The following is a 16,256-nucleotide window of genomic DNA, read 5'->3' as shown; positions in this document are numbered from 1 at the left end:
TCTGCTGCAGTAGGGCTTCACGTTTATTGCTATCATCACACTAAATTCGTACTAGAATTTGGTTACCATGCGCCACTCCAGTATCTCTACAACGTCGCCAGTACTAAGCATATAGGATCTTTGACATTCATCATAGATATTACAGGAAAAAACAGTACGATGACCATAGCTTTGCATTGCAGGAATGTTATCTGGATAGTGCACATTTAGGTGGTGCCCGTCTTTCCCTATCCCAGATATGGAGTAGAATTTACTCAAATATCTCGAAAGAATCAGCAAATGACATTTGAGGTAGGGAAAGCTAAGGAATTGTAAAGAAAATAATTGGGATCAGATCAGAACCCTTTTCAGTCCATGATTATGATTCTATACTATCATCAACGCCCACGCCATGCGTGTAGAATCCTCAATGATGAACAAGAATAAAAGTAAAAACAAGCTTTTGTATCTTCAAAAGTAACAAACCTCGCCTACACAAAAAGTATAAAACCTAGGAAAAAAATATATCAAAGGACTCTCCAGAATTCATCATACTATTGTCAGTATACCGATTGGCTAGAGGTTTCTTTTTCCATATGGGATTTAATCCAAATTATATATAAAGACAGTTCAAGTATAGACTTGTAGCTGATTCTAAATACTAGGTAGCAGAGTTAATTAACAAAAGAATGTTCGTTCTTTGAAGCTCTCAGATCCATGCAACTGCCCGGAATGGAATAAGAGAAGTAGCTACAGTAGAGAAATTCATAGGTTTAGGGGTTCCTTTGAAGAGGATGACATCCTCGAGATTCAACAGCGTCCAAATCGACAATAGGTTAATCACCACATGTCTGCAGCAGACCCAATGGCGGAAAAAATACAGTAAAGGTGGGGAGAAAACTTGGAATCCACAAACGCCAAAATGCATAAAATGCATCCCATGCTCCTCCGCGCTGACATGCAGGGAGAGGGCAGAGGCAGTGCGCATGCATTAACATATAGAGCAGAGTACTGCGGCACGTCCCAACATACTACAGTTTTTGAGGGTATAAACTATTCCTGTTTCCAGTTATGTTGCCCCCTTGTTTGAAAAAAATATCGACCATATTGTATTTACTGCTACGCTGTTTTGTGGGTATCTTAATTAATTATAGGAGTCTAATTTGGAGCCAACAGCAAAAGATGTTGAGTTTAGACAACTTTCTCAAAGAGCATTCTCCAAAACCATATCGTTTCCGATACAGCCAAAGCTGTGAGTCTGTCTTGTGCTTTTCTGGTTTGTCATTGGCCTCGGAGTGAAAAGAAAAGCAAACAGCAGTGGAGATGGGAGACTATCAAGAACAAGATCTTTTTTCAGTAGAATCATTAACAATACAGAGAGCAAGAGGCTTCAGATTTCTATAATCAACTTCTTCCTTTTCTTTTCTTTACATTTTTCACATTACTTTCGCAATGAGTATCCACCAGATCTTTCTTTACTTTTCTTAGCATTTAAAGTTAGTACACAGGCTTATTTTGACTATCTTTCACCTCCATTCAGTCATCTTATATATTTCCTGAACAAATTAAAAAATCACGAATAGAAAAAAATTGTCATCTCCCCACATGGCACTTCTGTATAGGTTGAGTTCATCCTGCAAAGCCAAAGAGTTTGACCATAAGAACATGCAAAACATATTTTAGTTCAAGTATAGAAGTAAGCAGACATATAGTACCTGATCATCATATAGGATTATACCCGTGCCCGACTCTGAGATGCCAGAAGGAGGGTGCTTGTTAATCAGGAAACAGAAATAATGCATCATACTGATGCTGTTACGTTGTTAGCTAACGTTTATGATGTTTGAAGGTATATTGTGTTGGTGACAAAATTACAGAATCAACTCCTGCCAAGAGAAAGTAGAGGTAAAATTAGACAAAGAAACTGTGTACTTCAGCAAAACCAAGAAAAGTGAGAGAAAAAAAGGAGGGGGAGACCAACCTCTTTTGGTACGTGGGCAACGGAATGTCTCCATCACCCTTCAAGGATGAATTTCTTCAAAGTTATTCCCGCCTGCAACTGGGGACCAAATGTTAAATCAGAATGGGAACAACCAAGAGATCTACTACTCCACAAAATTTTTAAAAAGATAAGGGAAAGAGAATGTAAATATTAAACCCTTTCAGATTATGCAAAGTTCGTGTTCTGAGAAATAGGCATGATTCAGATCCAGGTGGGGGATATTGTACAAAGTATATCCTCCAGGCTTACTATAGAATGGCTTGCAGGAGGCTGGGAGCTACTGTCATTAATAAGACTTGCATACTGAGCCATTTTAGTACTTCCAGCCACCCAGGATGCACTAAGGAGAAATATAAATGAGAGACAGAGAGAGAGAGAGAGAGAACTGAAAGAGGGGTATCCCCCTGAGTTCTCAGGATGCAAATCATAATTGATATGCAGAAAAAATTGTAATTCTTTAAATGGTTATTGGCCATGGTAGTCTCTCAGTCATGGGCAGCTAACATAATGTAAAAAAAGATACCAGGTACATTCCAACGCCTTATGTCTAGTTTAAAAACATGTAGAATAGTGCAGAGAGAGAGCATACTCAAGTGCAAACTAACGTGGATCACAATTATTCTTCTTTCGTTTAGAAAAAGTTGAGTTCAGTATATCCATGCGAATACGGCAGAAGCTCCTCCACTTCAATCTTGGAACTGGAACAGCTCATGCTTTTCCTCAAACGGCTATGGCTTGATTCAACCTCAGCCCAAAATAGGCCATAAACGGGTCTATGATCTGAAAATCTAGATTCACCCCGGACATAGGATGATTGCTGGAGACCTTCTCCATACCACAAAATTCTATCACACCTTCATACAAAAAATTATTAAAATCAGCACCACATCCAGAACAAATAAAAATACCACCACAAGTTTTTGAATTAATGAATGTCCCAACATGAAGGGCCGAGTACCCACATCCTATTACAATCTACAATTTCATAGATGAAAGATTTTTTTTTTTTTTTTTTTTTAATTTATTCTTCATATCTCCCCTCCATATTGCTTTGGGCTATCATTCACATACTTATTTTCCCATAAGGTTGAAGAAGTCATCTTACCAAGCAGGCGTTCTGCGTTTCTCCTTTGGATGCATATCGTCCCCTGCATATCTGTCTGAATTAGTTGAATACTTGTAAGTTGGTGGAAAATAAATCCTCCCCTCATTCCACCCCACAAAAACACGACCATGTCTCTGCTCTCTACGTAACTGCCAAGAGAACCATCAACAATTTAGATTGGATTCTTCTTCATATAAGCAAAAACAATAAAACAAAAAGTCATTTTGGAACTGAGAATGAAACAGACAGAAGCACCCTGGAAGAGAAACATGCCTGGTCATTCTCTAACAATGCCCTCCAGTTTTGCATCTCAACAAGCGCTTTGGCAGAGCGGTAAGAGAGAGCAATACGATAATTCAAATCCCCAAGCCAAATAACTCGACTGGATAAGGAGAAAAGAAGAAGAAAGATACATAATTATAATACTGAAGACAAAACGTTGTTGAGCTATGATAATTATAAAAGATTGTGAGCTATGATAATTCCAAGTTGCTTTCCCTACTAGCCTGCATTTTCTCTTAACCCCCTACAATTTCCGTTCACAACAAGTTAATAGCCCTATTTAATCGATGATCGATAAGCAAGGGTCTTACTCATGCTCGAGGATAGTTTCGGGGGATTTCCCATCTCCAGAGCCATGAACACGGGGAAACCTTGTCTTCCTAAGGATTTCCATGACATCAGAGTTCCTTCTTAGCTCATCACCCTCCTTCTGCCCTGAGGTCAAATGGCTACAGACGAAGCAAAATGTTGTTTGGTGTAAAGACATGCTGACTGCAATTGATCCCTGCAAATACAACAATAATGCGTGTCATTTTCAGTTAATAGTTTCCACAAAAACTCAAAGAACAAGCAGATGCATATGGTAACTGCCACAATTAGCTAATGCTATACCTTATTTCCGAGGTAACCCATCAATCCTCGGCCAACGCAAGAAACTTTCATGTTCCGAACGGAATCCCTCAATCCACTTCTTACCCATATTGTGAGAAATATGCCGACCATCTGTTTGCTTGCAACCAAACAGTACCTCGAATGCCCTGGCATTCTATATCCATCTTCGCAAGATTGAAATCCGCCATAGGCCATTGGTGAAGAATACAACACAGTACTTGGGGAGTCCCCTGGCCCATTGTCATCATCAGATGAACCCCATCTGGAATAGTCACTTGGCCTGGAATAGTCGCTCGGTCTGGAATAGTCACTTGGCCGGGAATAGTCACTCGGCCGGTGACCCCATCTGCAATTGGGATCAAAATCACTTTGCCGGTGGCCAAATATTACTCTATCACAAACACTAAATCGACGATCAAGTCTTGGTTGTGGGATTGAAGGTTCACTGTCCATTCTCCAGCTGTGGGTTGTCTGGAAGGATCGACGATGGAAGAAAGATGAGTTCTTCTGCCTAGTAGACCCCTCAAAATCTGCATTTATTTCTACCATTGGCTCTGGAATGGGTGATGGTGTATAGCATCCACCAACCCCACTGGTCCCAGGAAGATTGTTCAGAGTCTTTCGAACGAGAGCCAGCCATTTTTTGGCAGGACCGTTGTCTTCTGCACCCAGAACATTACCGGCATTTAATGGAACAATTTCTTGAAATCTGAGAGGCAAGGAATAGAATGGGCATCCGTTAGTAATGGGTTGATTTCAGACTTCTCATCAAGCAAAACCATGGAAATATAAGCTACCCAAAGCATACCCAAGAACATAAATGTCAGCAGGTGCCGCGGCATGAAGCCAGTCATCCAGATTCAAATTACTCGGTGGGGATCTTCCAGCCACATTCCATGTAGCAACGAATATGCTGCCCCCAAGTAAAAAAGAGAAAAGCTCTCATAGTCAGTACAATAACATCCAATAAGATCGAAAAGAAGAGGACGAAAATGAAGGAAAACAATACCTATAGTTCTGCACGTCTATGATTCGGGGGTGGTCAAGATTCATTCTTCCTCGCCGGCCCTGCTCCGTGTTCCGGCAAAATTTTTCTGCGCATCGGAGAGAGGGAAAATAAGAGAGATAAGGAAAAATAACATCTTGGGATATATTCTTAGTAAATGAAGTCTCAAATTGTGTTCTAATTATACTCAACCAGTTTTGCTTTTTTTGATTGTGCATGGCTCCCTCTCTGAGAAGCTAGTCCTGTATTCCGTATCACCTCCTGAAATAGGAATCATTTGTTAATGCATCAGCGATCCCACTTCAAAACAAATTGGCTACGAAGTCGATCAAGAGAGTTAATGCTTTGTCAATGCATCATTGTTAATTCGGTATTAATGCTGCAAAAACAAACTCGATCAAGAGAGTTGATTCTTTGTTTGGTTGCCGAGAAAACTTGGAGACAGGATTAGAGAATTTGGAACTTTGAAATCATTGATTACTTGTGATGCGGGAGACACAGAAGCCCCTACCCAATTGAGACTAGTTTGACTATTTGGCTAAGTTCTCGAGATCATAGAATTCTGAAAACCATGACAACGTTAACAACGATCAAACTCAAGGTACATATATATATTAATAGTTCCTTTCTTCAGCTTTCTTGGCAACCAACCAGCAGGCGATAAATTAGGTAATAGATTCTTTATTGGGGGAGGACCAAGCATATTCTTTTCTAGCATTGAGGGAGTAATTCCCAAAGTCCTAAAAGTTGACATCAAGAAAGAACCCAAAGAGAACAAAGACACCCACCACCGCAATTAACATCATCTGCCTGAAAATCCTCCGTCTTGCTCTTGATATTGAACCACTTCCTGACCATTTTCTTTGACCATGAGAGCTTCACCAAACAAGAAACAAAAAATCGGTAAACATCATCCAATAATAATAATAATAATAATAAAGGAAACCAGAAACAAAATCTTATAATTCCTCCACAAACGAATGTCTTTTCTAGCAGAAGAAAGTGAAAAACCTTGCTTTTCTTGGGATTTTCATCTCTCATTGTTTCACTACCACTTCATACAGCTCTCCTGGTATTCTCAGATAATTCTGGATATCTGGGATTTAGCAGAGATTTTCCTTACCCAGCTCCCGGGTTTTCAATGTATCGAGCTTTGGAGCAAGAACAAAATAAGCGTTAAAATGGGTTTTATGGCTTCCTTCTTCTCGCACTATTAAATGCACTATATGAAAGCGTTAAGGGGCAAAGAAGCAAAAGCAGAAGAACTACGAAACCGTAACGACTGGAAAGAGAGAGAACAAGGGACGATGCTTTAATGCGTGGAAGTGAGATGAGATTCCGAAGCAGAACAAGACAATGTGGCAGGGAGAGAAAGAGAAAGAAAGTGTAAGAGAGAGAAGGCTAGACTGAGCTTCTCTTTCTCTCTCTCCTTGAACAAAGGGCCTCGGTCTCAGTAACAACAGCAAAGTATCGAATTTGAACGGAATAAAGTGCAGGGGAGAGACAGAGCTCAGAGAGAGAGAGATCAGTCTCAAGAACTTTTTTATTTATTTTAATTTTCGAATTATTTTTGTTTAGTATGTTAATGTTACTCCAAAGCACAAGACATGCCAAAGCATGAAGGGGGGCAACGGGCAGTTGTTTAGGCTTTTAACTCCCGTACATAAAATGACTCGGGCAGCTGGACAAAGGCTGCCCTTGGTCAGCAAAGTGGAGGTAAGGATGGGATCTGTAGCAGACCCTATTGCTTTGTGCCTGTCCTTCCCGTTTTTAGTCTTCCTTTCAAAGTAAAAAAGCAGTTTAAAGAAGGGGAAAAAAAGATAAAGGGAATGTATGTATGCGTTGTAGTAGCAATATTGTACTGCTTCTTCTATTCTCTATTTTGTTTTTTCTTCCTATTTTTATTTTTGTTTCTTCTTCCCTTGGACAAAGAATGTCTGCAACAGAAGAAAATGGCGATTATTTTGTTCTTTAGGATTCTGCATTTCTTAATCTTTATATCTTTCCATCTTTACCAAATTTGGTACTGTGGAGCAATGAGTATGTCACTTGATCTACATATCGATCATTGGTAAGAGAAATATTCTTCTTATTAACTACTATTCACCGTCCCATACTTCACATCCTAAGAAAAATATTCTCATATTCTATAAAAAATAATTCACATCTTATGGAAACGTTACAAGTATGGAGTGTGAGAGTAAATAGTAACTGATACATTATAAATTCTTAATGGGATGGCATGGAATATGGGGAATGTTCTAAAGCAACTTTGAAGTTTATTTTTTTATTTTTTTGGTTCATCTAAGCTTATGGCTTTTGAAACATTGGTCGGTGTCTCAATTTCTAGACATTGGATGTTCTTTGGATTCAAGCAAGGAATTCAATCACGTCTAATTTTAGATGAATTAGTTTGAGTTTTTTTGCATTGGAGCTTTGGAGCTTTGACACTTGAAGTTTTTTTTTTGGCTCGAGGATAGTACTTGGTCACACAAAGCATATGCTGCCGCGCCGCCTGCCGCCCACGCTGGCTCCTTCGCCTCCTACTCCTTGGGCTCTCAACAAAACTTGGCTCCCTAATAAACAACCATATTAAAGACATGAAAAGCTTGTGGGTTAAGGTCCCCAAGCTTTGAAGGCTGAATTGACCACTTTTAAATACATAAATAAATAGATGAGCAATGGATCCAAGTGGAGGGACGGACGGACGTCTGTTTATATTTGGAGTTTTGCTAGTCCTCATGATTGTTGTGCCTTTCAAGCCATCGATTAGGGCAAACTTTTTATATGTTTAATGAAAGACAAGAAAAATATATATATTGAGCTGACGGCGGTGCAGTCCAAGTTGAGGTACCACAAAACAAAACAAAACAAAAGGCGTTAAATCAAGATATATTCACATTATAAATGGAAATCCTTCACACCTTCATATATCAGACCCCACTAACCAACTCTACATGACTATATTCTAAGTGGGGTAGTGTTTAGAGAGAGAGAGAGAGAGAGAGAGTTGGTCCCAGTTAGAGATGATTGAGGTTTTGTTTATAGCTCTTTTGATTTCTGCTTGTAATGATTATTTAAAAAAAATAAAGAGAAAATCCCAGTGTCCATTATAATATGGTGTCTGGTTTTCCTTTTCCCTTTTGACAAAGAAGCCTAAAATTCTCTAGAATTCAGCTCCAAGCTGACTCTTGAAAAATTCCACTAGGTGCATGGACATCCCATGTAGCACATCTACATTGAGATGAGTTTTGATAATAAGAGTTGGTTTGGATATTTAAAATATCTCAAATTATTTATAAATAGCAGTGAAATGGTTTGAATCTTCTATGAATAGTCTTTGAAATGACAAATTCACTCATTGATTTTTTTTAAATATATATATATGAGGGTTGCTAGAGACACAAAAATATCACACGTCAGTATGTCACGTCTCCCTTTTCTTCTCTCTTTCTCTCTACTTCCCCTCCTCCTCTATCTCTCTCTTTCTCCCCCCTTTCCCTTCTCACTGGCGTTGTCTGCCCTCTCAAGGTGGTTCCCGACTACCACAGACAGCCAAAAGACAAGTCATTAGCTTAGATCCTGCCACCCCAACCACCTAGCAGCGTGCGGTCGACCATGCACACAGTATGCGAAGAAAATGTGGTCTTTGGCCACCAACGTGCATGGCGAGCTACTGTGAGCTCCACGCCGGTGGTGCCACTTGGATCGTCAGTATCTTCTGCTCACTCTGAGATGGTCCTTGACCACCATGGCTAGCCCAAAGAGAGGGCAGGGGTGGCGGCACAAGGAGAGAGGAGAAAAAAAGAAAAAAAAATAGGTGGAGACGTGACACACTGCATCAGTATGTGAGATCTCTTTATAAGATTTCTTTGTATTTATAGTGTTTTCTTAAATATGTTATATATATATCTATATATATATATATTTATAATATGCAGGTTCTCCGTGGGAATTGGGGCCTTCGCGAACTCTAGAGGATAAAAGCTAAGATTATGGGAGACCGATTCAAATGCTTTTTTACCTTTGTCATATTTTCTGTACATGCACAGTGAGTGGACTTCCATCTTCTTCATATCAAGGCCATCAAATCAGCATCAAATGACTTGCTTCGTGAAAATGTTTGGTGACAATATGCTTTAGTTTCCTTTTGGGTGAGTTTAAGAACAACATGGACACGTTTTTGCTTCATCTAATGTGGGTCTTTGGGATGAATAATTTCAAGCAATAAGGAGAAAAAGTGAATGATTGTACCAAAAACTAAAGAGCATTAATGGCCATTATTGGTATATTTGCACATCTAAAGGGCACAAGAATTGGCCCTACAACTTGAAATATACTTCCTTTTCTTCCCCCTCCTTTCACAATCAGCTCGATGCAGCATTTCATGGATGATATATTTGTGGTACCAGTTTGTTTGGATTCAAATGATAAAATGATGAAAAAAGAAGTTTGGACATTTCTCGAAGAATTATTCTGTTTTCAAACCGGTGTGTAAAGCACATCATCCGCATCACTTAAATAATAATATTCAATTTATAAAATTTAAAATTTAAAATTTATTTTTCAAATCAAATTATCTTATGTATACAATTTATTGGGTGTGTTGTACACTCCAACTTAAAAATATAATTTTTCTTTCTCGAAACATGATTGTAGATTGGAGAGAGGCAAGAGAGTTTGTTTGTTTTTTTTTTTTTTTTTTCCCTCTGAATTAATCTGGTTTGGCTGTGTGCATATAAATAAATTATAAGCCCAAGTGATGGGAAAATATTAGTGGAAGAACAATTAAAATCTAAGAAATAATTAAGTTTTTAAATATATATAATTATAAAGACAAAATCTTGTGGAGAAGGAAAGTTGTTGCAAAATCAAAGGATATGATGGGTCCATTTAAGTAATGAATTAGACATCAGAATTATACAAAAGCCACCTTGATAATTTTTATAATCATATATATATATATATATATATATTTTCCACACAACAGTGCTAGTTGTCTGTTGTCCAATCTCAAAGTGGGCATCAAAGGAAACACCGGGTTCATGTATTCAGCGAATACATAATTAATTTTGGAATGATACTATTTTAACGTAAGAGAGAAAAATAGATAGGCCAGGTATCTAAATCTAGTACCGATCATCTGTCTTGCTAGTTGACTATGAGGCTGCACTCAATTAATGAAAAATCAGGATCATATCTCTTAGGATTTTCTTTAAAATCTTAATTAGGACGTGTTGGATTAGGAAGAGATGGGCCGATAGCATTTATTATGATTAGTAATGTTAGATACAGTCTTGATATATCTAAATAATACGTATTCAACTCATTTAAAAATTGTCAGATTTAGATTTATCCATTTTTATCAAAGAGATTGATATTGAGATTGAGAAGGTAGAAAAAAGATTTTGATAAAAAGAACTTTTATCCCAAGTGCTGATTCTCTACATTTATTTCCTCAAAATGATCATCATCTGGATTTATCATCTTTTATATATATATATATATATATATATATATATATATATATATATATATAAAAGATCCAAAACGGCTGTAACGTTCAAAACTGGATGAGATTGAGAGCTAGCTTAAGGTCAAGGAGCATGAATGAGGAGGATCTCTCACAGAAGATAAGAAGATACACGAGATTGATTGAGAAGGTGAAGAACATAAAAAGAACTCCCAAGAAGATTTGGTTGCTGCTTTTACTTTTTGTTCCCCAAAACAGCCTCCTTTGGCTGAATCTAAACTGCGCGCATTGGTTAAGCTAAACTAGTTTTACGAGGCAGTCAAAGGGAACATCAAGCATTCTTTCTTTCCTTCTTTCTTTCTGGCTTTGAGAGAGACCCCATAATTGTTTCTTTTTCTTTACTGAAGTTTGTTTGTTTCTTTCTTTTAAACCCATTTCAAAGGCATGGTTTTTGGGGGGGTCCTTTGGTTTTCAAAATGCGACAAAGCTTTCCTCACTTGTCACTGTCTTTAGCATCTACCTCATGAGTAAAGTAGATTATATATAAATATATATATATATATATATATACGTATTGTAATGTAAATCATGTATTGATGTAGACCTATCTCACTGCATGTACAAATACATCTGCTTATGATCATATCTTCCCAGATTGAAGGGATTATGTCTTCTTCTTTTGTATTTGTTTATCCATCTTTTGTCTTTTGTTTTTGTTTTTCCTGATCTTCTTCTCTTGCCCAGGACAAACCCTAAACTGAGACACCACAGAAAGATTTCGTGTTTGAAATTTGAATGCTCTCTTGTCTTAATGACATGAGTAGTTCAAGATAAACATACATACTTATTTACGTAAACATACGTTATTTTTTTAAAAAAATGGGATCTATCATTAAAAAAAATAATTTTTTTTATGTGCATTTTAAATTTATCTATTTTTTTAGAATGAAGTGTACGGATCTTGCATACCCTGTAATTCCAAATATCATTCTTATGTATAAATAAATAAATATATTATATTATTTTTTCACCATTTTATCATGGGTCCCAATAACTCACCATGCACCAATGAGTAAGTCACACAAATTACAAAGGGTAGACATGCTTGTGTGTGATGATGACAATATATACATATAGGTTAATTTAGCCATGATGATGGTTTTGTAGTTGAGCATGCCACCTTAGGGATCTCCAAGCCGAAGATGAAAAAGGTGGCTATAATTAGCAAAAATATGTCGTACTAATTGATGTTGTTTTCATGCATGCTCCTAAATGAAAAAATACAAGGGAATTCTCATGATCATAGATGTCTCATTTTTATCTCCTCGGCATGTGAGATATCTAATGTTGCTATCATTGTAAATAATACCACGATCATGTTGGACCATTGATGTCATTTTTAACCCATATTTTCTTTCAAAGAGTTTAACAATATGGCATCTATCATTAAAGTACGTACTTATTGAGGAGTCGTAGCACTCACATTCTACAACATAATATTATTAAAACTTAGTTTTTATGCAGCTAATTTTAATGACATGAAAATTTATAACATAATAAGAATATCACGTCATCTATACTATAAAAATACCTAATAATTCTTCATTTCATTGTCCATTAATTCTTTTTTTCCATCTACTATTGATTGATTGTGATCTGGAGTATTTCGAGAATACTTCATTACTTTTTGACTATTATTCGTTATTATTTAATATTTTATCATTATTTTTTCACTATTATTCACATAATATCTAAGATCACATGATTATCCAAACGCAACCAATCAATTACATGGGAATCAGCATAATAACTTGAGAATTTAATTTCTAAGGACCACACTATTTAATGAGGAATGGAAGAAAATTAGGTTTTGACCCTTATAATATGCTCCTTTTTTTAATTGAGAAATGAATTTAATGAAAAATGACTTTTTCGAGACAAAAAAAAAAAAATGTCTAGAAAAAGAAGTCTGTCGTAGTGCTTAATTTGAGATTACGTTTGGATGTTAAGATGAATTGAGTTGAGTTATAAATAATAATATTTTGTGAGTTTCATTTAGATGGGTTTAACTTTTTTAAATTGAGATGGGTTTAACTTTTCATATTAAAATGAATGAAATAGGTTAAGATGGGTTTAATTTTTTTATAAGAAGTTGAAAAAATAATAAATCTTATTAATAATTAGTTTGAGATGAGTTGAATTTAGTTGAATAACCAAACACAATATCAATCTCTCTGTCGGTACAGAAATCAAGAGCACAACAAAAGCTTCTTATCCAACAAGTATGGTTGACTTCCTGTTTGGATAGCTCATGAAAGTCGATGGACCTGCTGGATGGATAGAAATGGAGGAATGTTAAGCCCAGAAAAGGCCACCCACCATTCATTTCAAAGGGATTTTTATGGAGGCATGATATGATATCAGCTTCCATAATATTGCCTTTTTTTTTCAAGTCATGAGGTGTTTTATCTGTCTCAGTGTCTTGTCCTCCATGAAAGCTCCAGCTTTGGCAAGTATGGGTGGGCGGCCTAAGGTGAAGATAAACATGGAGGTTTTACTTTGTAACAACCTGTCTCAAACTGAAGGTTTTGGCCCATTGTATTTTTTATTAAGCCTCTGTTTTGTAATCAGGATATACTTTGGATGCTCAACTCCTTTAAGCTCATCATTATAACTTTTTTAAATTCCAACACAAAATATAATAAACAATTCAACTTTTTCAAATTTTAAAATAATAATAATATTAAAAAATAATATTTTAACAATATTTTATCATCTCAACTCAACTCAACTCATTTCAACATCCAAACGCTTAGTCATTTTGATGACTGACTTTGGCTATTCTTGATTATAATGTAGTCCACATATGTCTTGTTGTAATCACGGTTTTCCTCTACCACAAGTGAGGAGTATCGATAAAATTGAGGTACCTTACTCTTCTTAAAAAAAAATAAAATAAAAAGAAGAGAAAAGAAAACCAATCTGCCTAATAAACCTTGTCACTATCAAATTCTCTGCACAGACAACTGGTGCAGTTGCTATACATCCCATATAATCTCAGTTTCATACACCCCCAATGTGATTTTTGAGGTTGAATTGGTGCATTTTTTAAAGATGTTGGTGACACAATCATACACTGATGGCTTATAAATTTGGTGCACTCAAAGAGTACTATTGCTCATAGAAGTTGGCTTGTTCTAGCAGAAAATGTGCATTCATGTGCAGGAAACTTTGATAAAACACAAACTGAAAGGAGTTTACACTGAAATGATAAAATTAGAACCATTTATTTAAAAGATTATTAAATAATTTTAAATATTTCACTTTATAAATCCTTTGTAAGGTACCCAGGCCGCCTTCTATATTGAACCATGTTGTTTCAATGGTTTTCAATTTTAGTGGGCTGGGTTCAATTGTGGCTTCTTTCGTTTGCTTCCTAAACGACACGTCGAACAATTCTTCCCGGTTTCGACCACCCACCCTCTTTCTCCTCCCAGAAGAGGTCGCTAGATGCAAGGCCGATGAACTCGAGTGAGTTACCCGGTTTTGACTTTCGAGGAGCACCGTATCTTTAAAAGAATTACGTATTATTATGATAAATGATAATAGTATAATCCTTTTATAATTTTTTGTTGCAATATTTTAAATTGAGGATATCTTAATAAAACAAAAAGCTATTTCTAGTCTAGTTTTCAGATCATACACCACACGAATTATATGATGTGGCAAACCCGGCCTAACTTGAAGTCCGGTCCAATATCTAAAACGAAATCCCTCCCTCGTGAACGTCTCTCCCTCCCTTCGAATCTGAATCCCTCTCCCCCTGTAAGAAACCCTTGTGAATGTCTCTCCCTCCTTTTGAATCTCTCTCCCCATGACAGACATTTCATTTTCTCCCATCTGAGATCTTACTCTCCCTCGCGAGTACCCAGTTGCTGATCCCATATGAGAAATCCTCTCCTCCCACCCACCGTCATGCGATTCTCGGCCATTGAGCGGTCTAGTTGTGTAACAGACCAACCAGAACCCCTAGATTTATATTATTGTATGATTATGATTTCTGAGTTGGGGTTGTGCTTATGATTTCTATGATTTATGAGGTGGGTTTTTTTTTTTTTTTTTTTCTAGACTATTATTGCACGATTTTATGATTTCTGACCTAAGATGTGCCCACTTGGTAGATAGATAGATGGATAGAGGGGGAGGGAACAATGTGGTTATCTCTGATGTTTATCATGCACACATGATTTATGACCCATACCATGTGCTCTTATTAATAATTAGGTTAAGCTGACTTGTTTGACATATGTTTCATTTATATTATCATCATCATTGTTTTCTATTTCAATGGAAGTAAAGCAGATATTATTGAATCACAGAGGAACAATTAACAACCCCAGCCGCCCGGGAATATATACAAACACAAACATCAACAGGGATTGAACATTTGTGGTTTGTAGAGACTCGAAATTGTGAAATCCACAAAACCCAAGATCGACAAAACAACCTCCACCCTCCAACAAAATTTACGTTCTTTAATAAAACGAAGACAATGAAGAACTATGGAGTAGCTTCGTGAGAGAAAACCTATGTGAGTTGAATATAGACGTGAGCTGAACGCGATAGGTCGGTCGTTGAGCAAATAAAAAAGCTCTGCTAGATTCTCGCCAATCGGTTGTTCTCGTTGGCGATCCCAAATTATGGCAGACATGAAGGCTAGCAGAGGAAGAATGTGGGGCGGGGGATTCAAAATCCACCCACATCAAACTGATTTGGGGTCTCTAAACTAAAACACATGCATTTTAAAAATAAAATAAAATAAAAGCCATATCATCGGCTTCGTGTGGTGTATATGGAAAGGAAGCAGATGAGTAGAACTACTCTTTTATGAAATTTTTATTTTTATCTCTAGTTTAAAATAAGATTGTGCAAACCGTTGTATGTGTATTAATTTTATGAGAATATTAGTAGAATTCTAATAATTAATAGTAATATGTCTTAAGATGTATAAGTCATATATATTTATCTTGAGAAAAAGTGAGATTCACAATTAAAAAACGAATTTTTTCATGTGGGTCTTCATTTTTTCAACAATCTTGCATATTCTAAAATTGCACAAATCATTTTTCAATAACTATTTTTGCATATTTTCGTTCAAATTCAATACCTTATATTAACAGCCATTTTTGGCATTTAAGTTTAGATTGGAGTTCTTAAGAATCTCACTTAGACAATTAACAAAAGTTCTGTAAAATTTTTATTTGAGAAAATTCAAAATTTTGTTAAACAGTTATTAATTCAGTTAAATATGATTCTCAGTGTTAATTAGAAAAAGTTCAAAAATATGCGTTTTTGTCGCTTTGTACCGAAAAGATATTATAAATTCGTAATTAAAATAAGAAAAGGATTAAAAATCTCTAGTAAGAGCATTGATATTGGATTTATCAAATGAGTGTCATTTTTAAAATTTGATAAATTTGTATTTAAAATCATTGCATTGGATTCAACATACATAATCTCTAAATTTAAAGATTAACTATTTACGCTCTATAATCATTATTTTATTTACATAAATTATTGTTTTTTAATTTTGAGCTATAATATATTTAAATTGAGAAATAATAATTTAAATATTAAATTAAATTATTAATTAATATATAATTAGTGTAATTATAAAATAAAAAAAATAAATTAAAAATAATATTATTAAAAAAATAATATTATATTATTATTTTGATTAATGCCACGGTTAATTTAATACGAAGTTATGCTAATTTTAAATTTACGAAAAAAATGT

The 16,256-nt window shown here is 35.8% G+C and overlaps 1 protein-coding gene across 4 annotated transcripts; it reads right to left on the bottom strand.

The window, feature by feature from the left end:
* Positions 1–1,311: 1,311 nt before the first annotated feature.
* LOC121247554 (type IV inositol polyphosphate 5-phosphatase 7-like) lies at positions 1,312–6,540 on the bottom strand. 4 transcript variants are annotated; one of them, XM_041145915.1, is made up of 13 exons: positions 5,998–6,540; positions 5,775–5,862; positions 5,179–5,247; positions 4,990–5,074; positions 4,789–4,893; positions 3,981–4,689; positions 3,680–3,873; positions 3,360–3,468; positions 3,087–3,235; positions 2,571–2,835; positions 1,961–2,038; positions 1,695–1,868; positions 1,312–1,613 (listed from the first exon to the last, which is right to left on the bottom strand). In XM_041145915.1, exons 1-10 carry the CDS (start codon positions 6,025–6,027, stop codon positions 2,613–2,615), a joined length of 1,761 nt encoding a protein of 586 aa, XP_041001849.1. In that variant the 5' UTR covers positions 6,028–6,540; the 3' UTR covers positions 1,312–1,613; positions 1,695–1,868; positions 1,961–2,038; positions 2,571–2,612. The 4 variants fall into 4 exon arrangements, with proteins under 4 accessions (XP_041001849.1, XP_041001847.1, XP_041001850.1 ...); XM_041145913.1 differs by having other exon boundaries at positions 1,695–1,865; XM_041145916.1 differs by having other exon boundaries at positions 2,587–2,835.
* Between the last annotated feature and the right edge of the window lie 9,716 nt (positions 6,541–16,256).

Source organism: Juglans microcarpa x Juglans regia, chromosome 1S (assembly GCF_004785595.1).
Source record: "Juglans microcarpa x Juglans regia isolate MS1-56 chromosome 1S, Jm3101_v1.0, whole genome shotgun sequence".
Taxonomy (NCBI): Eukaryota; Viridiplantae; Streptophyta; class Magnoliopsida; order Fagales; family Juglandaceae; genus Juglans; species Juglans microcarpa x Juglans regia.
Note: the sequence above shows the minus strand (reverse complement) of the source record. Positions and strands in the feature narration are given on the sequence as shown.